Source organism: Lepidochelys kempii, chromosome 6, assembly GCF_965140265.1.
Source record: "Lepidochelys kempii isolate rLepKem1 chromosome 6, rLepKem1.hap2, whole genome shotgun sequence".
Lineage (NCBI taxonomy): Eukaryota > Metazoa > Chordata > Testudines > Cheloniidae > Lepidochelys > Lepidochelys kempii.
Window position 1 is genome coordinate 41,626,484 of NC_133261.1, and position 27,077 is coordinate 41,653,560.

Sequence of the window (27,077 nt, forward strand, 5' to 3'; positions counted from 1 at the left end):
ACCCACATGGATCTGCCGCCAACCTCCTTGCCCCATGGCATGCAAGGGATAACCTGAGCTCTTTCTGATAGTACAACAGCAGCCCCAACCAAGTTCCAGAGCCACCACGTCCCCAGTATACGAGAAAGGTAAGGATGGCAAGGTACCAGGATGTTCCATGAGCAGAAAGGGTAGAGCAAAGGGTCTCAGGCCTGGAGAATGATGGGTCACAGCTACAGTGAACAATGCAGCAATTAGGAGGAGGAGGTCTGATGACAAAAAGGCATCTAGAAGATGAGTACAATGATGGATGCTGTAGAAAAAACTAAGATGGATAAGGTAGATCTTGTTAAACAAATGGAAGACAAAAATTTAAAACAATTTGTATTTACTTTTTCTTGGAAAATAGTGCTGACACAAAATTTCCCCAAATATATCAAACAGATTAGATTGTTACTATCTATCCATTCACATAATGTGGTTTCCCCTACAGCCCCAATCTGCCGCTTCCTTTGAAAAATGGCTTCCAGAAATTCTGAATCTGAAGTGCAAGCATGGCTGTATTACAATCTCTCTCTCTTTATGCACCACCACAATATCTGAGTGCGTCACAAACATTAATGATTTAAACCACACAACAACCCTGAGATATAGGGAAGTATTATCTTTATGTTGCAGATGAAGAAATTGAGGCATGGAGTGGAATAAGCGATTTACTCAAGTTCATACAGCAGATCGCTGGCAGAGCCAAAAACACAGACTAGGATTTGGCAGACATGGGCTACCTCCCAACCTACTAGAACATCCTTCTTATGCTACAGGCTGTACTCTAATCGGTCAGTCTCCACAAAATAAAAGACCAACAGTTATACTCTCCAGGCTACACAGTTTCACATGTAAAATAAAAATTATTCTCCACATTTCATCTGTGCAGTGTCGCTTTGAAGAACTTCTATGCCATCTGATCAAAGACCTTTTATGCATTTGAGGCAGTATTTGTTAGGTTAGTGTCTAATTTTCAATAGTCTATTTTCACTAGATTGTTACTCTTGTCTATTAGAACGTATCTAGAACAACTCCCGTTTGCACTGGTCAAATAAGCTTAACAATGTTTCTTCTGAATCAGCTAGCTGCATCTTTTGTAAAGAGATTGGAGTCCATTCAATTAAAATGAAAGGAGTCCGTTTCACTGGACTTCTCTTCACCTTCTTTTGACTAGAGAGAGAAATATAACAAATTTAAAATATTAAATTTCTTTTAAACTTAAAAATAATAATTTGCATGGACATGGCTCATTTCATTCAAGGACCTCAAACTGTCCTGCAAATATTGACAATGTTAAATAAATGTCGCAAAGCCCCTGTGAAGTATTATTTCCAGTTTTACAGATGGGGATTCTAAACCGCAAAGATGTTTAGGTCCCAATGCTGCAATGAGCTCCATGTGAGCTCTGGGATTTGTTCGTGTGTAGCTCATTGCGACAACAGTATCAAAATCACAAATCAAGTCACCATCCAGGCTGAGCACCTTGACTTCCCAGCTAGACAGATGATACTCACCCTTTAATAAGTGTCTCATCCAAAACCCACTGACTTCAATGGGAGTCTTTTGATTTCCATGGCCTTTGCATCAGGCCCTATCCACCTCGTGACAACCCGATTTACAACTTCATAAAGTAACAGCAGTAGTGAGCACTATTGCTCTCCTCTTTAGTAAACAAGCCAGGGAATCATGGGCTCTAGACTACCAAGGCAAAATAAGCATGCAGAAATTGTTAACATTTACCTTGCTTTATTAATCCTTCCACGAAGTGCTGTAATATGATGCCCTGGGACACACTATGCTGCTGGAGCTGACCTACTGAATTAAGGCAAGTTCTAGAATTATTTGTTTTGTCTATAGTACTGTATGATTTTGCTAATGGTTCCTTACAGAATCATAGAAGATTAGGGTTGGAAAGGACCTCAGGAGGTCATCTAGTCCAATTCCCTGCTCAAAGCAGGACCAACACCAACTAAATCATCCCAGCCAGGCATTAAAAACCTCTAAGGATGGAGGTTCCACAACTTCCCTAGATAACCCATTCCATTGCTTCACCACCCTCCTAGTGAAATATTATCACTCCTTTTGGGCTACAGAATATTAGGAATGAAGGAGTCAAGCCAAACACGCACAGTAGGATGGCAGGAATAATAGGCTTTACCCACACCCCCACTGCATACCTCAGTTATCAACCCCCACACACCATGCTTCCCACTCCACATGTAGGGCCAGAACTTCAACCCCAAGCAAAACAACAGGAACCAGACAGAAAGCGAGGCCTACCCTCCGCGCCCTGACTCAGCACTGCAGCAGGGACACGGGGGCCTTTCCGCAGACAGGGAGCCGAGCCCGCCAGCCACAAGCCAACGCGCGGGCTTCCCTGGGGGCTGCTCCCCCAGCAGGGACGCGGGACGGAGCTGGCCTCCTGTTCCCCCCAGGCACCGCCTTGCACACACTGGCAGCGAGCGGGCGGGCAGCCCCAGCCCCTAGCGGGGGGGTGAGGTGTCTCTCCAGCCCCCGTGGGGACAGGGAGCGGCCGGGGCGGGGACAGGGGCGCGGGTGCTGGCGCAGGACCAGAGCATGGGCCAGGCTCCGCGCCCCTCGCTTACCTGGGCGGCGGGCTGGGGAATCCCTTGGCGCCGGCAGCCCCAGTGACTCCAAGCAGCGGCAGCGAGGCGCAGGCAGAGGGAGTGGGCGAGCGCCCGCCACTCTCCCCGCGCACGCCGGGCCCCGCTGCTCGCTCCGGTGCCGGGCTACGGTGTGCGGGGGCTTCGCAAAAGGCCGGGAGCGGCCAGCCTTGCGCAGGGCGGCGTCATGGCTCTGAGCCGGGAAACAGGAGTCGCCGCCGCAGCAGCAGCGGCAGGGCCGGGAGGATGCTGCGGAGCTGCAGCCAGCCAAGGCCCGGGGGCGGCGCTGGCTGCACCAGCCGCTGGAGGGGGCTGCGGGCAGGAGCGAGCGAGCCAGCTAAGGAGGGGAGAGTGTCTTGGAAAGGGAGCATGCCAAAGACACAGAAGAGGAGGGTGAGAGAGTAGGGAAGTTTTCTTTACAAAAGAAAACAAGCCAGATGTCTGACATGCTATGAATAAAGACTATATATAGAGACCAGGAAATGTATTTCGTCTGTTTAAAAAATTGATCCCTTAATTCTTTAAAGTGCATAATTTTCCTTGCAACTAAGCTATGGTTATTTTGATTCAGTTAAGGTCTTATATAATGGAAGACTAAAAGCCCTTAGGGTAGATGGCTTGTAAAACTGATTGGGATAGGGTAGGTTATCTTTTTACACACACACGATCAGGATAGAAAAGAAATTTTAACAGTGACAAAAGTTAGGGTTATTACGGCATTCAAATTATAAAGCTGTCGACGGGCGAGTGCGGAGTACTTACCACGGTCTATCTCCGTGTGGCTGCGTGGCACGGCCGGCTTTCCTCATCTAGCAGCACCACCACCAGCTCCGGCCCTGGTGCCGTCTGCCTCTTCTCCTGAAAAGGCCCTGCAGTCAGGTCATCGTAGCATGTTCCCCTCCGTCTGGGGTAACAGAGTCCAAACAAGAATCAGACATCTTTAAATCGGATCTTCATCCCCTGACTCTGGGCTCCGTGGTCCTTAGAGTCCCCTCTTACAGCTTTCAAGAGTCCCTATCCCCTTATATCAGGGGGCTTCAAACCACATTCCCTTATGGCTGGTAGGGGAACCCAGGTAGCCCTCCTCCTCTGGATTCTAGCCCAGGGACTCTGTAGTGAGTAGGCAAGAGCAGTCAATTCAGACCTACTTCCAGCTACCTCCCTGGACTTTGCTATCTCAGGCTAGTAGCAGGTTACCTACCGTCCCTTCCTAGGCCCACCATGTACCTGTATTCTTCTCAGGTACCACAGCCTCTCAAGATTCACCCTTCTTTCCTGGCAGGGCTTAACCAGGCTCCTCTTTAGCATCCTCCAACAAATCCCAACTGAAAAATATAAACTGACAATAACTTCTGTCCTCCTAGGGCTTGGCTTTTCATCCTTCTTTAAGTTTTCTCCTACTCCAATGAGAATGCTTCCCAGAAGTCTAGGTCCTGCCCTTTTAAATCAGGGCTCAACACCAGAGCTTACTCCAGGTCTCTCTTGACCCTTTGCCAGAGTGTCAGTGCAGGAGAGGAACCAGGCCTCCTCTGCCCCAAGAAACCTTTTGGCCTGCAGCCCCACCATAGTAGCCAGCCAGCTCCTCCCCAGCTGGGTTTCATCCCACATTTGTCCTGGCCCAGCCTGCACCTGCAAACAGTGCACTAAATGAGCTCCCTTTAACTGTTTCAGTGCCAGTAGGGGGGTTTACACTCCATCACAATGTAGTCTGGTTTTTGGAAAGAAAAGGTAAATAATTATTTTTTCTAATGGAATTCTGGACCATTGTTATGGATTTCCCCACTTTATTTACTACTATTTCTGCCTTTTCCAATAATCAGATATTTGAATAAGGGCTCTAAATCAGAGGTCTCCAAACTGTGGGGTGGGTTGTACAGGAATGTTCAGGAGGTGGGGAGCCCAGGCCAGCCCCCATGGGGGGCAGGGCGGGAGCACCACCCAGTTCCGCCCCCACCTATGACCCCAGCTGCCAGCCTCTAACCCCTGTCCGTATCTCCCCTGGATAGGAGTAAGGAAGGGTGCGATTTAGGGAGCATTGCTTTAAATTAAGTTCCTGAATTTAAAAAAAGGGGGGGAGGGGGAGGTATCAGTGCAGTATATACAGTTACATATTCTCCAAAAATCTATAGCCAAATAAAGAAAAGGAATGTACTTAAGCCTGGATAGTCTTTGAAAGTCATTATGTTCTAGACAATATCTTCCCTCTCAAGAACTAAAGTATTATTGGGTTTTTCCTTACACGCAACCCCAGATTACTCAATATCAGCTGTTCTTTATGTGAAAATACTCTAAAGTATGTGTAAAATTAGTTGAGACACTCAGACTGACAGTTGTCTACACATGGTATTTCTTGCCCTATTACATCAACTATTAAGGCAGTTTGAAGAGAGGAAGCTCTTAGAACAAATTTGGTACAAATGGGCACAAACAGTTCCCACAGAGCTAGGATAGTAATAGCAGGTTAAAACCGGCGTGTTAAAAGTGTAGCAATATTAATATTGCTTGACAAAAATAAGCCTTGTCACTTGCTACCAAAGCTTTTTCAAAATGGATAACTACCTCTTTGTAACTCTTGCTTTTTATGTCACCTTCTAGAAAGGAGAGGAAACAATTATTCTTTGCCTCAAATAGGTGTGAAGAAGAGGGACTAGAAAATTTGAAGAGGGACTAGGAAGGGGGAGGGAAGGGTAGGGAGTCTTGAATCCTACTACCTCACACCTAGTTTGTTTTTCCCCAGAATGCAATAAAGGTGGTTTCAGCACTCAATCAATTCACTTAAAAAAATAAGCTTTTCTGCTAAACCAGTTGATATCCAGCTACAACTGAATATTATCTTTTCTACAGCAACTCTAAAGCCATTAAAGTCAATGGGAGTTGAGGGTACACAGCAGGATCAGGCCCTTAATGATCAAGTCATTCCCCCATTAAGCTTAAATTGGCACAATTAGTCATCTTAACATGATGAGAGTTCAATTAGTTTGATACAGGTTGTGGAATACTAAACAAGTGTTTACACAATTTTCTAGACTACTGTGGTACTGCATTGGTTAAAAAAAAAGGAAAGACAGGTTACCTTGAACTATGTCTTACAAGGGCAGTTAGATTAGACTAAGATTCAAGACCAAAAAAATTGCTGGAGGAGGGGAAATACCCCTCCCCCCCAAAAAAACCAGTCCCAGGCAGCCAGAAGTAAATACTTTTGCTAAGTGACTCACTTTCCATTGTCACAGAACTTTACTTCCATGTTTGAAGAAAGTAATATTAAAAATAATACAGGGGTTGGGATTCTTCGTTTCAGATTTCACTGCCATTGTTTTGGCAATTCAGCAACAAAAATTTAAAATGAGCACTCAGACTGTTTCATAAATATCAGCTGCTTTATAAAAGCAACTGAAGACCAAGTTTATAGTTTATAATTTGATTAATTACTTGTAAATTCCATTCATCTTCAAAATAATTTTATTATGTGGATGAATACAAAATCTTTAAAAAAGACATTAGTGTTTTGAAAACTACTGTACAGATTACAATTTCTTTAATTTTAAATTACACACACATATTAGTAACTCTGTCACCAAAGTATTGCATGAAAATAGTTGGATTGCTACTATGAAATTGACCTAGCAGCTTCTTTCTCTCCTTGGCAGAGATTTTTGTATCTTCATCAATAGTTTTTAGCAAAGATAACAGCTCAGCTTTTGTGGTCTTCTGAACACTGTAGTGATATTCACTTTGATCAAGTTTCTGGCAGAAGGTGTAGCCTAAAGACATGTGAAAGACAGTCAGATAATTTACAAGCAATAGGACAGAATTAGCCATCCTGTAGATTTTACAGGCATGTTTGCCTTTAAGATGGTTCTGTACCTTTCATGACACACCCAGTTTTAAAAAGGATCCTTTGATGCAGTCTTAGGCTGCAGTTTTAGTGAGATTACGTATTTGTCCAGATTACAAAGAGAGTGACTTTTAAAACACATTATGTATAGTCTAAAAGGCAATTTTAAGACACTTACCTGTATCCTTATTAGGATCTTGTCCTTGTTGTACAGCCATCAGCTTATCACTAACCATTTTATGTAATGTTGCTGGGATCTTGAACGAGAGAGTAGAAAATATAAACATTTTCTATGGTTAATGTTTTAGGTAGATTTGAGATGTAGTTTAGTTCAATTGTCTAAGGTGGCTGCTTTCTCAGCCTTACCTTTAAAACGTCTTTTTGCTGGTCCACCAAGAACAAAATGAGGAGGTCAGTTTTTCCTTTGGATAAAGTTTTATTGTTGACAATAGCTTTAGAGAATGTTCTTTTTACAACCATCCTGTTGTCACTCTACAAAATAGAGTGACAATAGTCAGAGGGTAGTGCTATAGTTTTCTTATTTACTAAGTATGGTTAACAAGAAAGCATTACCTTGTTCATTTTACCGTACTTTTTTAGTGTACGGTCTTTCAACATTAAATTATATGAAGAGACAGAGGTAACCCCCCCACAGATATTACAAGTCTGCTGGAAGTTATAAAAGTGCTAGAAATCTTGGACATTAAATTTACCTCTTTCTGCAACTTGAACTCAGAATGATGTGCTGCAATAGCCATGAAGTACAACAGCCTCCTAAACTCCTCTCTAGTTTGACTATCCAAAAGCTTCAAGTAGAGTTGAATTGCTTCTAAAGCTGGTTCTGTCTTTCCATTCACTGGGACAAAACACAAAGTTGAATAGGTTCATGCTCCTATTATATATCTTTTTTGAAAGATCAAAGTCCAGAAACATTAATTTTTAGTAAATTAACCAACAAAAACAGATAAAGTTATCCATTAAACTAGACATATCTAAGCAGAGACTAAGGGCAAGTCTACATTACCAAATTGAGTTGACCAAAGTTACACTGACACAGAGCCACCACAGTAATCAAATGACTTTTGTATGTCCACACTACACTCCTTGCGTCAGCGGTGTGCATCCTTGCCAGGAGCGCTTGCACCGATTTAACCGTCAGTGTGGGGCATTGTGCAATGGCTTCTGAAAAGCAACAACAGTTGCCATAAGCAACACAAGTGTCTGCACTGACACTGCGTTGACCATAGCGCTACGCCTCTCACAGAGGTGGAGTTAAGTCAGCATAGTGCACGAGTTACATCAGCGGGAGCTATGTTTCAGTGTAGATGCTTACAGAATTAGGTCTATGTAGGCTGCCTTACGTCAACCTAACTCTGTAGCATAGACCAGGCCTAAGCGTATCCACAGTGCGAACAGCAAGTTTCTCTTTCACTCTGCTCCTGTTTTAGAAAGGTAATTGATTCTTGTATTAAAATTTAGGAGTAATCTGTCTCTATGCAAGCAAACAATTTTTTTCCATTAGATTATGCAGCCGTAAATAGATTTATACAGATTTGAGGTTTATAATGGAAAATATTTCTCTATCAATTGATTTAAAAATATTTAAATTATATACCAGCTTTGAACCTGTAAGGCAACAGGATGCATACTAACAGAGACAAAGAGATAAACACAAAACTAAACAAACCACCCAACTGAAATAATTTCATTTTTGCATTTGTGTTACTTCTGGCAGTTTCTATAGAATTCTATGCACTGAATGATTTCACAGGCCACTTTGCCTTAATTTCTTCAGTATTCTTAAATGACACATGATCATTGCCCCCGATCAGGCTGCATTTATGCTCAAACAATCTTTAGCAATTCCGCCCCCGGACCTGGACACTTGGATTACAGGTGTTTTCCACCTGTACCATGATAATCAGCATTGACAAGTCTGGTGACAGGTCTGTTTGGCTTGCCATTGTAGAACATTCCACACCTGAACTCTCTACACTCATATTTAAGAGATCTCACTTTGTCAACTTCAATTAGCAATTTACATTCCACAAAATAAGATTGAATTGTAAAGTCAACATTACAACCAACTTTGGCAACTTTACAAAAAATAGCTAATATATCAGCATGACCTCCAGTTGTGCCAGACATTGCATTGTGTAGAGTCTTCAAAGGGAATTACTTCTGAAGTTCTTGCTGGCACCAATTGAACTTAATATTTAAAAGTTAATTTACACAAGACTAAGATAATCTCCTCCAGTAACTCTCTGAATAGCAAGTGGCACACTTCAGAAGAGGATTGGTAAAGAGAGATGGGGCTCTTTGTTTTCAGTATGCTGATGACTCCCCGCTGTATGCCTCGATCTTGTCTGATTCAGATGATGCACTTCAGGTAAAGTCTAGTCAAGTTAGGGGCATGGATGAGAATGAGCTGGCTCAAGCTAAACCTAGAAAAGACTAAAGGCAGTGATGGTGGAAGCAGCTGGAGGAGATGGTAGAGATAATCATAAGAATGGCCATACTGGGTTAGACCAAAAGGTCCATCTAGCCCAGTATCCTGTCTGCCAACAGTGGCCAATGCCAGGTGCTCCAGAGAGAATGAACAGAACAGGTAATCATCAAGTGACTCATTCCCTGTTGCTCATTCCCAGCTTCTGGTAAACAGAGGCTAGGGACACCATCCCTGCCCATCCTGGCTAATAGCCATATTTAAAGTGAATCGTATTAGGTTATTCACCTCTGAAGTATTTTTAAATGAAATATATTATCCACAGTGTGGGGTGGGGGGAGCCACTAGTGAGCTATACACATATCTACCTAACGAAAACCAAACTAGGCTTAAAAGAACACTTGGTAAATTCTAATGAACGAATACAGATATGACAAAATGAAGTTGTATGGAAGTAGAGATGGTAACTTAGGCCTGATTCTCTACTGCTTTACATCTTGCGTAGTCATTTACACCTGTATAAAATACAGTCACATCAAAAAGTTAGAGTTTCATGCCCACTTTGCACAGGTGTAGACAATCTGGCCTTGAAGCTCCTAAGTTAGAGTTCTCTTACTCAAAATTTAGGCCACAGATGCACCGCTGCTTAAGTACAGCTGCATGGCTGCATCACATGTGGAGAAGATACTCTGACAGGAGAGAGCTCTCCCGTTGGCATAAAAATATATATTTTTTTATATTTATCCATCCACCCACGCAAGCAGCATAAGCTATGTCAGCAGGAGAAGCTCTCCTGCTGACATAGCACTGTGCACATGAATACTTATGTCAGTGTCTAACTTATGTTGCCCTGGGGGTGGAATATTCACACCCCTGAGCAACTAAGTTTTGCCGACATAGGCTTAGTTTTTTAGGACTAGAGTTTATACCTTTGTAGCACAGCAGTCAAACCTGAAACCTGACAGCTATGTACCCAGTCCTGCTGTCCACTCACCAGATGAGCCTGGGATCTCAGCTTCATTTCATTTCACTTACCCAACAGCTCTGTAATTCCTGTGTGGATGTCAGACGCATGGCTTAACAGTGGCTCCTTCTTTTGGCTGTAGTATCTACCAATGGTATCAAACAGCAGTAGTTTCCATGCGTCTGCTTTATCAGGTTGACTAGGCAAATTTCTGCTTATATCCACCACCATTTGATCTGGAAGATACTCCAAGCAATCTATTGCTGCAGAGAGCCACTCATCAGTCCTAGAAAGAAAGACCATTATCCAAAGATCAAGAAATAATTCTATGAAGATACAGACATGAAACAGTCAGCCAGCTGAATTTTGTCTCCAGAGGACAAAAGACTCTGCAAATACATTCATGTAAATGTTCAAACAAGTAAATGAAAATATGTTTGGTGCTCAGATGATATAGTAACGGGCAAAGCCTAAGAACCTAGACTGAGAGTTAGGATCAAAGTTAAGGGTTTAAACGTCTGTTCCTCCATTATTTGCTTTTCAAGATCGGAGTTTAGGATTCCTTCTGCTTGAAGTACTTGTAATCTCATTTAGCTGGACAAGGTCAAAGTGGCATTCTATGTATGAGGTGTAATTACCAGACCTGATCAGAGATTCCTCAACTTTGATCTGATCTTAACAGATAAGGACAGGTTTCAATACATATTTTTAATAGCCTGAAATTGTATAGTCTGCTAAGACATTTTTAAACTAATGATTAAGGATTTGAAATCTCTTAAGTACACTGAAGAGATTTTTAGTCTGCTCACTCATGGTTGATTAAGAGTTTCCAGAATCCAAAAGAAGGAATTATACAGCCATACTTAGTTTTAGGTTCTTTTTTTGTTGTGCAGTATGGTTAAAGAAAACATTTTATGTTACCTATCCTCACTGTCATCTCTAAGCAGGTGCTCTTCTTTTTTTGTCTAATTAATTTCTCCCCACTCAGAAATAACTTACCAGCACCTATTCTGATCAGAAGTGCTAACCCTTAAAAACTACATTTAATAAATTTCAAGGCAGATGATGTTGGCTTACTGCATACCTCAGCATGCTTTTTGTATTTGCATACTTCAGGTGTGAGAAGTTTAATTCCATGCTGAACAATGCTAACCTTTTGAAACCTCAGGGAGTTGACACAGCAGTAATACACAATTACGACCAAGCCCTTCATTAAAAATAAACTACATTACAAGATTACACTGTTAATACTTTAATATTAAAAAGGAGAGTGCGCCTAATTATTTTCCAGCTGATTTTCCACTATTTGCTGTAATTCCAACGACATATCTATCTGGAATACTCAGCAGAAGAGGATAAGTTATAACTCTAATTCCCCATAGACAAGTGGTGTCCAAACTTTTCCTATTGCACCCCCCTTTACCAGTAATGGAATCTGTCCACACACATCCCCCTCCATTACTGCACAGTTGGTTCAGCAGGGAATCTTGGGTTGGGGTCTAGCCAGCCAGAGGGCCCTCCCCATCTCCTGCGGGGGCTGGCCCAAGCCCAGCTATGCACTCCCTGAACATTCTTCCATGCCCTCCTTGTGGGGCATGCCCCACAGTTTGGGGACCACTGCTATAGACTCAACTTAAAAGTTTCCTATCAAACCAGAGTTCCTAACACCTCACACTAAAAGGATGATTGGCTAAAAAAGTCAATTCACCATGTGTAGAAACCCCTTTACTTAGAATAAAAGAGACCATAATTGAAGGTGGCCGATGGACAAGCTTATCTCTCTGTCCTGGAGAAATCATTAAACACAGTCCCAGGTCTAGTCTCCATTTCTGTCCAACAGCTTCTTGACTTGTGTTGCATGTTGCTCACAATCTACAAGTGTTGGAAAATTAAACCCTATTTTGAGTGTTTACATCTCCATGTAATAAGGTAGCCCTTACTGGAGAATTCACCAACTTTGCTAAGTCAAATGAAAAAACAGTGGTATTTTGCTGCCATTTTAAAAGTTTATTTTAAGACATTTGGGCACTTTTGTTCCTTACTTAACTATCAGTGCTTTCAGAGACCTTCCAGGGATCAGCAGTAATGGTCTGATCTATATCGAACTATAGTGATCAAACTATATCACTATTCAACCCAGTCAATAGATACCATCCATGCCTGTTGTCTTTCATGCAATAAAGGAGGCTGATTTTATTATGCTTATTACAGTCATGCCTATGGATGAATCAACAACAGGCCCATTTGTGCTAGGTTTCTATGTGACTTAGGAAGAGAACAGTCCAGAAATGCTTCCTGCTCTCACAGTTAAATAAGTTTCTACTTACTGAGAGTCACTGAAAGCCTTGAGAATTTCTCTGTCTATGTAGTTGCTTGTGATGATGCATCCCGCCTCCTTCTTGGGTTGGGGAAGCTTGGACCTAACCCCTTGATGTTCAAGTAAAGAGTCAAGAAGTGGAAGGTCCACAAGCTGCAGCAGACGAGCAATTGTTTGTTCTTGCCATACTTCATTAATAACTGGGAGGGGTTGGAGCATATAAAGACAGTGAGATCCTGCTAGTGAAGTGAAGAGTCAAGAAAGTTACAATATTTTTCTTTCCTCTAACAGACTTCAGTGTTCTCTTAGCACCCGGTTCCAGTAACAAGGAGTGGGTTTCTTATCCCGGTTCCAGTAACAAGGAGTGGGTTTCTTATCAACTTTAAGGGCATTTTATCACAGCAAGAGAAAAGAATTTGTTTAGTTAGCTGTTAGAGTAGGAGAATTACCTTTGGATAAGTCTGAAATGCTTTACATTTTTTGTACTCTAACTTGCAAGCAATCTTTGTCATAGATAAGGAATCAAGTCAGGTAATCCATACTCACAGGGCCTTCTGAAGAAAGAAAGGTTTGTTGAAGATTTTAAAGCTCAAACAATGACTCTTAGCTGAAGATCCCTACCACTTTTAGGGCTTCCATAACTGAAAACTAAAAGACCTGTCTACTGTAGTTTCCAGGAAGTATATTTGAATCAAGCCAAGAGAAGGAAACATCTAGCAATAATCCAAAAATCTAAATTTTACCAACAGTTTAAACTGAGTGAGAAAACACGAACTGTCAGCCACCATTTTAAGCACTCTCATATAAAGCAATTAAGGGGGAAGTTTGGAGACTGGGTAGAGCATATGCACATTTTGCGGGATAAGAAAAGGGTTCGAACAACAATGAGTTAGGTCTATGATGAAGTATGACTGTATCTTAAGATGTTAACGGACAAACAGGGAAGATTTCTGACTCCAGTTTGAATCTGTGCCAGCCAGTGACAGTAGCGTGTTCTCCCTCAGAAATTTCTACACTGATGTATTGTTTAAACTGGAGATAACGGATCTCTGTTAAAATCTAAGCTAAAACAAAACTTCAGCGCACAATGTTCTCCTTGTGTTTTGAACTTTGAGTTTCATAACAAACACTGAAGAGAGTCTAGCTTAACATCTTTCCTCCAATTTAAGACGGAAAGGTGTATGCCTGTCGTGTTAGTATTAGTCCTTCCTCTTTGCCCCACAAGTAGTTGGGACATCTTATTTGGCTTACCTTGACGAGACAAACGTGCAGAGAGGTTTACTTCAGGAGCATTAGCAGGTTTTAGACTCAAGTTTTCCCAGAGATCTTCTAAGCTTTCAGATTTGACTGGAAGAGGATTAAATGCCATTTTCTCAAGTCTGAGACAAAGAGAAAGGGTGATCCAATATCAGGACTTCAGAAATAAGGGCCCATTTACTTATTAAAAATCAAATCTATACACATGAAACCGTGACTACGCTTGGTGCCAATTAATAAAGAGCTTTATTTTTAAAAATCTCATTGAATGCTTCTGCAGAATAACGGCAGGGGAGGGGCAGGCAGAAGAGAGCATAAAACTCCTAAAGACTGACGAAAGTAGAGTAAAAGTGCCTCTGAGCTTCTTGTTAAAATTCCCTTTGCTCTCATTGCTCTGCTCCAGTTTGAACTATGCAAGGGAAACTGACATTCATTTCACTTCCTCACTACTTGTTCATGGAGTAAAACAGAGCAGCACCAAGTGACAAAGCTGCACAGAGTGCTATAGAGGAGGGAAGAAAGCAAGTCACCAATATCCCTAGCTCACTGCCACGACCCTCCATCCTAGGCTGCACAGATATCACGGAGCACAAAAGCAGTGCACTGTTTGGAAAGCTTTTCTGCCTTCACTGTAGCCACAGGCAGCACATATAGACGCAGCCACTTATCAGGACCCAGCTAAGAGCCATGAGCGCGTGTACTGGTTCACTATTGCCTCCCCTTTCAGGCCTGGAATTGGCAGGTCCCTCTGAAGCAGCAGGGAGTTCTCTTCCAAAATGACCCCTGAAAAATGGGAGAAAAAACAGGAGAACGGGATGTTCCAGACACAGCACACACCCCCGGTGAAGGATTTGTTGGGATTAGGATATAGTTTGTGAAGCAATAAGAGGTGGGAACACATCATTGCTAAGGCAGTACGGAAACAGCCTGTGAGACAAACTTAACATGAACACAAATGTTTGTAGGCTGTTAGCCATTCTGTCCCTGCTCCCTCTCCACCCACCTCCATATTTTACTCGATTCCAGTCATGGCCTACTGGATTTAAGTGTCTTTCCCTCTTTTCAGCTATCCACCACATGATGGGAGAAATACCATAGCAACTCCAGCTGGCCACTCATTTCTGCTTTAAGCAGCTAGAAATAGGAAGTAAAGGACTGCTTTATAGAAGATAATGGGCCAAATTCATCCCAAAAATAAAGGCAGTGCAATTATGCCAGGGATGAATTTGGCCCAACAACTTTTATAAAGCAAATTTCTTCAAACATTCATCAACACAGGAATATGTATAATGTTTTAAAATGGTAATAATTTTTTTCCATTTATCTAACTCTGGACAGCAAGACTAACCGCATTAGTCTCGCTTTCTGATTGCATGTGCAAACTTTGCAGAACTGTGGGCCATAAGTGCAGCTACTCAGAAGACAGACCTCTGTATACATAAAAGTAGTTGTTTTCGGGGTTTAAAACAGTAAATTTGGGGCCTAATTTACACAAATCTTTTTAACAGCTAGGGACTTCCAAAAGTGGCAAGACAGTAATAATTTTGCAGTTTTTCTTGGGGACTACATGGCTCAGTCAATTGGTAATGAGACAACCTCTGGATTACTAGCATAAATCCATACCAGAATTGCAGTGACTGAACATTATTCCATGTGATTAGTGATCAGATACCTCCATTAGATGAGACTGATGGTCTCAATCCACTTAGTGGATAAACATCCCATCTCCTCCTCCCCACAACTAGCTCCTTGATTTCAGTCCTTGTGACTTCTTGGACAGAGATGGCAAGGGCTGAACCGACATAGAGACTGAACTTTCTCATTTGAAGATATGGTTCCAACAGGTAACAACCACCCATGCTGTACTCATTTTGTGGATGGAAGAGATTAGCTGGATGCCTTTCAAGAAAAACTAAATACACAAACCACAAAAAATAGCATTATTTCCCCACTGCAAAGCATCTTATCTTTGCATATCATTAAGTACTAACCTTTGATGGGTACAATGCACATATTCTCTCTCAAATGGACTGTCTTCTGGGCTAGGTACATTTGTCAATCTATAGAGGCTGCAGCTACTATCTTCGAACATGGACCGTTTGTCTTTTCCAAAGACTCTAGTTGAAACTGCCTCAAACACTTTGTAATCCATCAGTGCTTGACACACTCGCACTACTTTAGCACGGGAAATATCGACATCCCCAAAATATTTGTTCTGGAGGAGATGAGCAAAGATGACATCCACTGCATCAGAGCCAATAAAACAGTTATTAAAGTATTTCAGGTTCTGTCGCCGCTTTTTCACTTCCACTTGAGTCTGAAGAGCATTGATGATGCTGCTCCATACATATGTTGCTCCAAATGGCTTTTGTGCTAAGCTGAAACCTAATGGCGGAAGGACAGGGAAAGCATTAGTAACGGCATTTACTGTGATTTGCCAATAGCTTGCTCTGCAGTTTTTCAGAATTATATACTCTCTTCAGAGCAGACTATCACTCAGCCAAGAAAAAAAAAAGGCAAATGTAGTATACTGGTTTCATGCATGCTCTTTCCCCCAGCACCTCAGCCTGCTACTTATTCACAGCTAAAGTTCTCCTGCCCCTTAACTGGTAGCGTCCTGTGATTTTCCACTCAAAGTACCTTGTTCAAGACACCACTGACAACCAACATGAGATATATATAGGGGACCACTTACACAGACATTTATCTTCTACAGAATTTAAAACCACCATCAAGTTAAAAAACTATGGACCCTATAATCCCAGCAGTTGCATGTTTGGAACTCCCTGGCTTCTCTGCTATGGTTGCCAACAGGATATGTTAACCATGTTAATTTTCATACAGATTTCTGATAGAAAGCCCACCAATACAGGAAGGGAACACATCCTCGCAAGTATACACATGCACCCCAAACCTATGTAGCGTTTACACATACTAATTTCCACAAGCAGCCAAACGGATCATATAGCATCTCCCCTTTTATTAAATATATGGCCCTGTTTCACTTGTGGAAGCAAAATTCAGGAGTTAAGAAAGTACTGTCAACATCCACTGGGTCAGTCATGGCTATCCAGCAGTACATACCCTGGTAGCAGCAATATTCATTGACTGATAAACTCAAAATTCAGCTCAAAGTTAACAATAATAAATGGGCCATCTTGATTATCACTACAAAAGTTTTTGTCTCCTGCTGATAATAGCTCAACTAATTAGCCTCTCACAGTTTGTATGGTAACTTCCAATTTATCTGTATGTGTATATAGATATATCTATTTTTACTATATTTCCACTTTATGCATCCGATGAAGTGAGCTGTAGCTCACGAAAGCTTATGCTCTAATAAATTTGTTAGTCTCTAAAATGCCACAAGTACTCCTGTTCTTTTTGTGGATACAGACTAACATGGCTGCTACTCTGAATCTAATAAAGCGGACATTTGAAAAAATAACTGCTCAGTAGAAAGCTGCTGATGTCAATTTATGTTTCAGTACCCTCTGGTACGAAGGAGATGGGAGCAGAGAGGCATCACATTCATAATCCTGGTCAACAAATCAGGTTAATGTTAATTTCAAGAAGTCTTGGAATGCTGGGGAAGTTCCAGAAGACTGGGGGATGGGGGGGAGGGAAGTGGGGAAAAGAATCTAATGCTGTGCCAACATTTAAAAAAGGATAAACCAGATGTCCTCGGTGATTATAGGCCTGTCAGTCTGATCCTGGGAAAGATAACAAAGCAGCTGATACAGGACTCAGTTAAGAATTAAAAGAGGGTATTATTATTAATGCCAATGATATGGGCTTATGGAAAACAGATCCCATCTAACTTGATTTTTTTTTAAATGAGATTACAAGTTACAAATCAGCACTGATAATGTTTGTGGATGACACAAAAATTGGGGGAGTGGTAAATAATAAAAACAGGTCACTGACACGAAGGGATACGAATTGCTTGGTAAACTGGGCACAAGCAAACAGTGTGTGTTTTAATATGGCTAAATGAAAACCATAAGCATCTAGGAACAAATAACGCAGGCCACCTTTACAGGGGGTGGAGGACTATACTGAGAAGCCGTGACTCTGAAAAAGATTTAGGAGCTGTGGTGGATAATCAGCTCAACAGGAGCTCCCAAGGTGATGCTCTGGCCAAAAGGGCTAATGCAATTCTTGGACATGTAAACCGAGGAATCCAGAATAGGAGTGAGAGGGTTCAGAGAAGAGCTGCAAGAATAATTAAAGGATTAGCAAACTAGTCTTACAGTGACAGACTTGAGCAGCTGAATCAATTTAGCTTAACAAAGAGCAGGTTAAGGGATGACTTGATTGCAGTCTGTAAGTACCTATGAATCTATACAAGTTACTAGAGACAAAACTAGAGTCTCAATTTGCAGCTTGTGCAGCTGTGGAATATAACCCAGAGATGCTTAGCCTCTTATGCAGAAACACTTTTCTCCAGGAGTTTGGGACTCAGGAAACTCCAGGCAAGTTCTGAAATACTGTCAATAGGACAAGGAGTCAGCCAGTTGCATATCCTACCCAGCGAGGGAGCAGTGCTGCTAGGGTCAGGTACATCTCAGATACCAGGATAAAAAACAGTGACACCACAGTATGCTGTGCCAGGGTCAGAGTACACAACTCCCCTTCGCCCCCGCAGGATGGAGTTGACTGTTACTTGCTCATACCCACACTAGATCCCCTCATCGCCCCTCCCTCACAATGCCAGGCTCTGGCCAAAGGGAAGAGGGTAACTTCTAGGGTCGTTGGGGACAGGGAGATTTCCCCCCGGGCAGAGACACCTCCACAGAGAATGGGTTTGGGGCACCGAAGACACACCTGCGTGAGCCCCACCCTTGCAGGCCTGGGGAAAGCGCCCTCAGACCTAACTGCAGGGAGACTGCTGGGGGGCGAGAAGAGCCTCAGGCAGGCACCGCCTCCACAGGTTCAAGGACATGTCCCCCCCCCCGCTGCTCCCTCTGCGCAGACACATCCCCGCTCCCAGCAGCTTTTCACGCGGGTGCGTGCGGAGACGGGACCGCGGGGCTGAGCGAGGGCAGCGTGCGGGTCACGCCTCGGCTCGGCTCCCCCCGCGGTGTTTCCCACTCACCCCGGCCCCCCCTCGGCCCCGGCCCCGGCCCCGGCCCCGGCCCGTACCCGGGGGCTTGTTCGCCGGGCTGTACACAGCGCAGAGATTCAAAGCTGCCGCCTTCTCCCGCACGCCGGCCATGTCCGGCCGCTCCCAGCGCCGCGAGCCGACTGCGCCCGCGGCCGCCGGCCCGGCTGGGATCTAGCCGAGGACGTGGGCGGAGCCTTCCTGAGCAGCGCCCCCCTCCCCATTGGCTTAGCTAGGCCCCGCTCCGCCCCCAGTGTATCCGCCCCGCATGCCAGGCCCCGCGAGGTACAGGCAGCGTGGGCGGGGCAGGGCCCGTGTCCGCACCCCAGTGCCGGGGGGAATGAGCCCCCGCTTCCCGCGTCCACCTGCTCCGCCCCCAGTGCCGGTTTTCCAGTCTCCCTTCTTTCCACCGCCCCAGCTGAAGGAGAAGGGGAAACATAATTTAAAACGGGACAGCCCGTTATAATACAATCAAAACCAGGCGCTCAGGGAAACGGCTCCCTGCCCATGTAAGGACTTTTAGCACCGCAGGCAGGCGCGCGGGCTTGTCTTCAGGTTGCAGTGGTGGGTTTGGGGGGGTGGGGGGGGGAAGAGAGCTGACATGTTACTGCGAGGCAGTTCGCATACATTCAAAATTTCTCCAAAGTCCTGGGCCCGCCTCTGTCAGTATTTTAAAAATATATAATGTTTAACTGTTGGCTCGTGTATGTGGTTCAGTTTCTGGAAGTAGCAGGGGGATCATCAGCAAAAATTATTTTTTGTTCATGAAAAGGTTAGTATTTCTACTTCTTACACTATTTTTTGTGATAAAAAATGCTCTTTATTTAATTATACGTTTTTGTGATTTTAGCTAAATGCTAAATGCTGTTTATTTAATTATAGTTTTAGCTGGATAAAATTACAACCTGTTAAAAAACAGCAGTAGAGAGCTGTAATATTTCAAATGCCTCTCAACCGCAATAAAGTCTTCATCTTATACTCCTAACAGGAGAATATAGAACCCTGTCACAACACAAGCATAATCAGGTTAGCCCATTTACTCTGTAAGAATGTTTTAGATTAACAAAATAATAAAAGGGGACAGACTCAACAAACAAAGATCAAGGTCTCGCATAATTCCAAACTGGCCAACCACAACATGAAAGCCAACTCCTAGTAAATCTTGCAAGTGATTTTAGATGAACACGTGATAAACAGATAGAAGAGCATTTTTTATTGTTTAAGAGACATCAAGTATTTACTCATCTATCCAAAACTGTATGTCACTCGCATTTTACTGATTTTTCAGTGCATCTTACAAAGTCTTTTTATTTGGTGTGAAAGAACCATAGTTTGTTGACCAGGGCTGCAAGGAAAGGTCTGCCTACTTCCACAGGCTTTTGCCTTGGGTGGGAAGAGGTGAACTTTGCTTTTGGTAGGGATAGCGAAGTTGTTGAATCTTTTGTCTGACACTTTTTCAGTATGTTGTATTAGCTTCCCTCTTGCATTATGGCCTTCAACAGAACTTCCACCATTGAAGTAGAAGCAGCCGCAGAGCCTTAAATTGCATTTTAATTACATACATACACTAAGACGATGTAAGTTTATTTTAGAAATAAAGAGACTAAGTTATAGAGATTTTAAAAGTGAAAAATAAAGCTATTAAACTTCTGATTCTAGATTATTAAAAATATTGGGCCCAATCCTGCCTAAGTTTACACATGTGCAAAACTTTACTTAACGCAGATCGCAATTTGCTCAAGGCTGGCAGCTCTTGAGTGGAGATTTTCATCTGCCCAGTAGAGCCTTGAAGATTTTGGGCAAACCTCAAGATGCTGGCAGATACAGGCTCCAGATACCTTTAATTTACACTTAGGTGTCAATGAAATGCAGATGTATTACAGCAGAATGGATTTATTTAGGTCCTGTATGAACAATGGCTCTAGTTTAAAGCTGGAAATTTCAAAGGGGCCTAAGGAAATTAGACATCCAGCTCCCTTTAAATTTCAATTGCAGTTGGGTGCCTTAGGCTCTTTTGAAAACTGCAGCCTAAGCCCTGGTCTACACTAGGACTTTAGGTCAAATGTAGCAGCATTAAATCGATGTAAACCTGCACCCGTCCACACGATGAAGCCCTTTATTTTGACTTAAAGGGCTCTTAAAATCTATTTCCTTACTCCACCCCTGACAAGTGGATTAGCGCTTAAATCAGCCTTGCCGGCTCGAATTTGGGGTACTGTGGACACAATTCGACGGTATTGGCCTCCGGGAGCTATCCCAGAGTGCTCCATTGTGACCGCTCTGGACAGCACTCTCAACTCAGATGCACTGGCCAGGTAGACAGGAAAAGAACTGTGAACTTTTGAATCTCATTTCCTGTTTGGCCAGCGTGGCAAGCTGCAGGTGACCATGCAGAGCTCATCAGCACAGGTGACCATGATGGAGTCCCAGAATCGCAAAAGAGCTCCAGCATGGACCGAACGGGAGGTACGGGATCTGATCGCTGTTTGGGGAGAGGAATCCGTGCTATCAGAACTCCGTTCCAGTTTTCGAAATGCCAAAATCTCCGTCAAAATCTCCCAGGGCATGAAGGACAGAGGCCATAACAGGGACCTGAAGCAGTGCCGCGTGAAACTGAAGGAGCTGAGGCAAGCCTACCAGAAAACCAGAGAGGCGAACGGCCGCTCTGGGTCAGAGCCCCAAACATGCCACTTCTATGATGAGCTGCATGCCATTTTAGGGTGTTCAGCCACCACTACCCCAGCCGTGTTGTTTGACTCCTTCAATGGAGATGGAGGCAATACGGAAGCAGGTTTTGGGGACGAAGAAGAAGATGATGATGAGGAGGTTGTAGATAGCTCACAGCAAGCAAGCGGAGAAACCGGTTTTTCCGATAGCCAGGAACTGTTTCTCACCCTGGACCTGGAGCCAGTACCCCCCGAACCCACCCAAGGCTGCCTCCTGGACCCAGCAGGCGGAGAAGGGACCTCTGGTGAGTGTACCTTTTAAAATACTATACATGGTTTAAAAGCAAGCATGTGAAAGGATTACTTTGCCCTGGCATTCGCGGTTCTCCTAGATGTACTCTCAAAGCCTTTGCAAAAGGTTTCTGGGGAGGGCAGCCTTATTGCATCCTTCATGGTAGGACACTTTACCACTCCAGGCCAGTAACACATACTCGGGAACCATTGTAGAACAAAGCATTGCAGTGTATGTTTGCTGGCATTCAAACAACATCCGTTCTTTATCTCTCTGTGTTATCCTCAGGAGAGTGAGATATAATTCATGGTCACCTGGTTGAAATAGAGTGCTTTTCTTCAGGGGACACTCAGAGGAGCCCATTCCTGCTGGGCTTTTTGCCTGTGGCTAAACAGAAATGTTCCCCGCTGTTAGCCACAGGGAAGGGGGAAGGTTGAGGGGGTAGCCACGCGGTAGGGGGAGGCAAAATGCGACCTTGTAACAAAAGCACATGTGCTATGTATGTAATGTTAACAGCAAGGTTTACCCTGAAAGAGTGTAGCCACTGTTTTATAAAATGTGTCTTTTTAAATACCGCTGTCCCTTTTTTTTTCTCCACCAGCTGCATTTGTTTCAATGATCACAGGATCTTCTCCTTCCCAGAGGCTAGTGAAGCTTAGAAAGAAAAAAAAATGCACTCGCGATGACATGTTCTCCGAGCTCATGCTGTCCTCCCACACTGACAGAGCACAGACGAATACGTGGAGGCAAATGTCAGAGTGCAGGAAAGCACAAAATGACCGGGAGGAGAGGTGGCGGGCTGAAGAGAGGAAGTGGCGGGCTGAAGAGAGGAAGTGGCGGGCTGAAGACAGGGCTGAAGCTCAAATGTGGCGGCAGCGTGATGACAGGATGCAGGATTCAATGCTGAGGCTGCTGGAGGACCAAACCAGTATGCTCCAGTGTATGGTTGAGCTGCAGCAAAGGCAGCTGGAGCACAGACTGCCACTACAGCCCCTGTGTAACCAACCGCCCTCCTCCCCAAGTTCCATAGCCTCCACACCCAGACGCCCAAGAACGCGGTGGGGGGGCCTCCGGCCAACCAGCCACTCCACCACAGAGGATTGCTCAAAAAAAAGAAGGCTGTCATTCAATAAATTTTAAAGTTGTAAACTTTTAAAGTGCTGTGCAGCATTTTCCTTCCCTCCTCCACCACCCCTCCTGGGCTACCTTGGTAGTCATCCCCCTATTTGTGTGATGAATGAATAAAGAATGCATGAATATGAAGCAACAATGACTTTATTGCCTCTGCAAGCGGTGATTGAAGGGAGGAGGGGCGGGTGGTTAGCTTACAGGGAAGTAGAGTGAACCAAGGGGCGGGGGGTTTCATCAAGGAGAAACAAACAGAACTTTCATACCGTAGCCTGGCCAGTCATGAAGCTGGTTTTCAAAGCTTCTCTGATGCGTACCGCGCCCTCCTGTGCTCTTCTAACCACCCTGGTGTCTGGCTGCACGTAACCAGCAGCCAGGCGATTTGCCTCAACCTCCCATCCCACCATAAACATCTCCCCCTTACTCTCACAGATATTGTGGAGCACACAGCAAGCAGTAATAACAGTGGGAATATTGGTTTCGCTGAGGTCTAAGCGAGTCAGTAAACTGCGCCAGCACACCTTTAACCGTCCAAATGCACATTCTACCACCATTCTGCACTTGCTCAGCCTGTAGTTGAACAGCTCCTGACTACTGTCCAGGCTGCCTGTGTACGGCTTCATGAGCCATGGCATTAAGGGGTAGGCTGGGTCCCTAAGGACACATATAGGCATTTCAACATCCCCAACAGTTATTTTCTGGTCTGGGAATAAAGTCCCTTCCTGCAGCTTTTGAAACAGACCAGAGTTCCTGAAGATGCGAGCGTCATGTACCTTTCCCGGCCATCCCACGTTGATGTTGGTGAAACGTCCCTTGTGATCCACCAGAGCTTGCAGCACTATCGAAAAGTACCCCTTGCGGTTTATGTACTCGGCGGCTTGGTGCTCCGGTGCCAAGATAGGGATATGGGTTCCGTCTATGGCCCCACCACAGTTAGGGAATCCCATTGCAGCAAAGCCATCCACTATGACCTGCACATTTCCCAGGGTCACTACCCTTGATATCAGCAGATCTTTGATTGCGTGGGCTACTTGCATCACAGCAGCCCCCACAGTAGATTTGCCCACTCCAAATTGATTCCCAACTGACCGGTAGCTGTCTGGCGTTGCAAGCTTCCACAGGGCTATCGCCACTCGCTTCTCAACTGTGAGGGCTGCTCTCATCTTGGTATTCATGCGCCTCAGGGCAGGGGAAAGCAAGTCACAAAGTTCCATGAAAGTGCCCTTACGCATGCGAAAGTTTCGCAGCCACTGGGAATCGTCCCAGACCTGCAACACTATGCGGTCCCACCAGTCTGTGCTTGTTTCCCGAGCCCAGAATCGGCGTTCCACAGCATGAACCTGCCCCATTAGCACCATGATGCATGCATTGGCAGGGCCCATGCTTTCAGAGAAATCTGTGTCCATGTCCTGATCACTCACGTGACCGCGCTGACGTCGCGTCCTCGCCCGGTATCGCTTTGCCAGGTTCTGGTGCTGCATATACTGCTGGATAATGCGTGCGGTGTTTAATGTGCTCCTAAAGTGAGCTGAGCGGCCTCCATGCTTGCCTTGGTATGGCGTCCGCACAGAAAAAAGGCGCGGAATGATTGTCTGCCGTTGCTCTGACGGAGGGAGGGGCGACTGACGACACGGCTTACAGGGTTGGCGTCAGGGAGCTAAAATCAACAAAGGGGGTGTCTTTACATCAAGGAGTATTTCAGGCAGGACTTCATGGAGGGTTCCAATAAGAAATGGTGCACCTAAGTTATTGTTCTTATTGGAACAAGGAGGTTAGCCTGGCCTCTGATTGATACATGGCTAGATTTACCTCGCTGCACCTTCTCTGTGAGTGACTGCAGTGTGACCTAGAGGAATGAGTCCCCTAGACAGGGGAGGAGGCAAATGAGTACAAAACAAATCTGATCTATTTCTTGTTTTGATGCACTCCATCTATCTTTTACATCTCTGGCTGGCAGCAGACGGTGCAGAAGGACTGCATGCCATCCACATCTCATGGCTGCTCGGCAGAAGCTGGTACAGTACGACTGCTAGCCATCCTCATCTCTTGCCTGCCTGGCAGAAGATGGTACAATACGACTGCTAGCAATCCTCATCTCTTGCCTGCCCAGCAGAAGATGGTACAGTACGACTGCTAGCAATCCGTATCACCTGCCTGCTCACCATAAGATGGCTCAATAGGACTGACTGCAGGACTAAAGAGAATGACCTGGTCAAGTCACTCCAAATTTAGTCCCTGCGCCCATGTCTGCCCAGGCGCTCCCAGCCGACGTGGCCAGGAGCACCTCGGACACGACGAGGACGGCTACCAGTCATACTGCACCGTCTGCTGCCAGAAGGCAATGGGTTGCTGCTACTGTGTAGCAAAGCCGTACCGCGTCTGCCAGCACCCAGGAGACATAGGGTGACGGTTACCTGAGCGGGCTCCATGCTTGCCGTGGTATGGCGTCTGCACAGGTAACTCAGGAAAAAAGGCGCGAAACGATTGTCTGCCCTTGCTTTCACGGAGGGAGGGAGGGAAGGGGGGCCTGACGATATGTACCCAGAACCACCTGCGACAATGTTTTAGCCCCATCAGGCATTGGGATCTCAACCCAGAATTCCAATGGGCAGCGGAGACTGCGGGAACTGTGGGATAGCTACCCACAGTGCAACGCTCCGGAAGTCGACTCTAGCCTCAGTACTGTGGAAGCACTCCGCCGAGTTAATGCACTTAGAGCATTTTCTGTGGGGACACACACACTCGAATATATAAAACCGATTTCTAAAAAACCAACTTCTATAAATTCGACCTTATTCCGTAGTGTAGACATACCCTAAGTATTAATTTCTCATTGACAGTGATAGATTTTTTTAAAAAACATTGCATTTTGAAGCTATTTAATAATGTAAGTGACTTTTGAGGCCTAAGTTACTTGATAATGTCCTTTCAAACACACACATAAAAAACAGAGGGACTCACCCAAACCAAAGCCCCACATTTATCTTCAAAATAAAATGTAGGTGGAAATTTGTTAATTATTCTCCTTTGTGACAGTTCTAATTCTGAAGGGTGAAAATAAGTATATTTTAAAAATTAGATAAAAGGTTAGGCCTCTCACTCTTGACAGGCCTATAAAATGATCTTGGTATCTAGACTAAAAATAGTTCTGCATCAGAGTTGATGGTGTCATTAGCAGTTAAGGCAGGGGTGGGCAAACTTTTTGGCCCGAAGGCCAGCGGCATATTATTGCCTAGGCCGACAAGGCCTAGGGCTAGGGCGGCTAATTTGCAGGGGCGGCAAATTTATAATAGCAGCATTTTTGTAATCGCTGCATCAGTGATGTGCACCGCAATTCTACCAATCATAGCGCGTATTGGAACCACCCATGACGGCGCAACGCCATTAAGTAAAGAACATGCTCGCGACAATCCTAAGTGTTAACAATATGACCGGAAGGAAGACATTAAGCGGTTCTCAGTTAAAAAAAATGCTATACAAAAGAAAGGGAAAATGAAATGATAGCAAAAATGCGCAAAATTGATTCCTTTCTTGTATCAGTTAGTGCCGACAGTGAGACAGAACAAATAGTGAAAGTAGTAGTGAAGTAAAAAGTGAAAATACTGGTGTTGATATTGAAAATATTGATGTGGTTAAAGTACATATTGAAACTAATGAAGAAATTCCGGCTGCTGTTAGTGTTGAAGAAAATGCTCCAAATACTAGCATATCAGAGATGACCGGGAATCATGTTGATCTGGATATCTTTGACAATATTGCAGAGATTTGCGAATCATGTCAATCAGATATTCAATCTGACATAGAAATATCTATCATAAGTGACGACCCGGCCCAATGGATATTGAATGATGCTACAATTGAATATTTATCAATGCATAGTATTAAACAAAATATCGAGAGTGATTTTACTAACTCAAAAAGACAATGTACTGATAAAATGTGTGTTCTAACAAAAAATGTGTTTGAACGACATCTTTTAAATGGTGAAGTAAAGCCAGAGCAGTATCTTGTATATCCGGAGAGCAAAGGAGCCGTGTTTTGTGCCCCAATGATCCCAATGATTATTCAGTGGGATCTCTAGTCTGGCGACAAGTGGATACCATGACTGGAAAAACATATCAGCTCGACTAAGTGAACATGAAAATTCGACTGAACATAAAACGTGTGTATTGACAATGGTGAAGAGAGGCGAGATATCCGGAAGAATTGATACGAATGTAAAATTTCAAACGGAAGAAGACATTATTTATTGGAGAAATGTGTTGAAGAGGATTGTAGCAGTGGTAAAGAAACTTTCGAGCAGAGGACTTGCATTTAGAGGCAAGGTGGAAAAATTTGGATCACCTTATAACAACAATTACATGATGGCCCTTCAGCTTGTTGCAGAATTCAATCCATTTTTAGCAAATCACATTGCACG

The 27,077-nt window shown here is 44.1% G+C and overlaps 2 protein-coding genes across 16 annotated transcripts in view; both read right to left on the bottom strand.

The window, feature by feature from the left end:
• TCP11L1 (t-complex 11 like 1) overlaps window positions 1-2,697 on the bottom strand; it is a 32,516-nt gene extending 29,819 nt beyond the window's left edge. For 9 of the 14 annotated variants that reach the window (XR_012159365.1, XR_012159364.1, XR_012159363.1 and 6 more), the window contains exon 1: window positions 1,765-1,842. The gene's annotated coding sequence lies outside the window, so the exon portion shown is untranslated. Of the gene's footprint in view, window positions 1-146; window positions 305-1,764; window positions 1,843-2,630 lie in introns of those variants that run through there. The other 5 variants (XM_073347717.1, XM_073347713.1, XM_073347716.1 and 2 more) reach the window with 5 other exon arrangements.
• A 3,473-nt stretch (window positions 2,698-6,170) lies between these two features.
• On the bottom strand, window positions 6,171-18,726 carry DEPDC7 (DEP domain containing 7). 2 transcript variants are annotated; one of them, XM_073350646.1, is made up of 9 exons: window positions 18,613-18,726; window positions 15,459-15,852; window positions 13,462-13,589; window positions 12,221-12,410; window positions 9,965-10,179; window positions 7,197-7,339; window positions 6,850-6,975; window positions 6,662-6,740; window positions 6,171-6,409 (listed from the first exon to the last, which is right to left on the bottom strand). In XM_073350646.1, the coding sequence occupies exons 1-9, from the start codon at window positions 18,683-18,685 to the stop codon at window positions 6,195-6,197; spliced, it is 1,563 nt and encodes a 520-aa protein (XP_073206747.1). In that variant the 5' UTR covers window positions 18,686-18,726; the 3' UTR covers window positions 6,171-6,194. The 2 variants fall into 2 exon arrangements, with proteins under 2 accessions (XP_073206747.1, XP_073206748.1); XM_073350647.1 differs by lacking the exon at window positions 6,850-6,975.
• Between the last annotated feature and the right edge of the window lie 8,351 nt (window positions 18,727-27,077).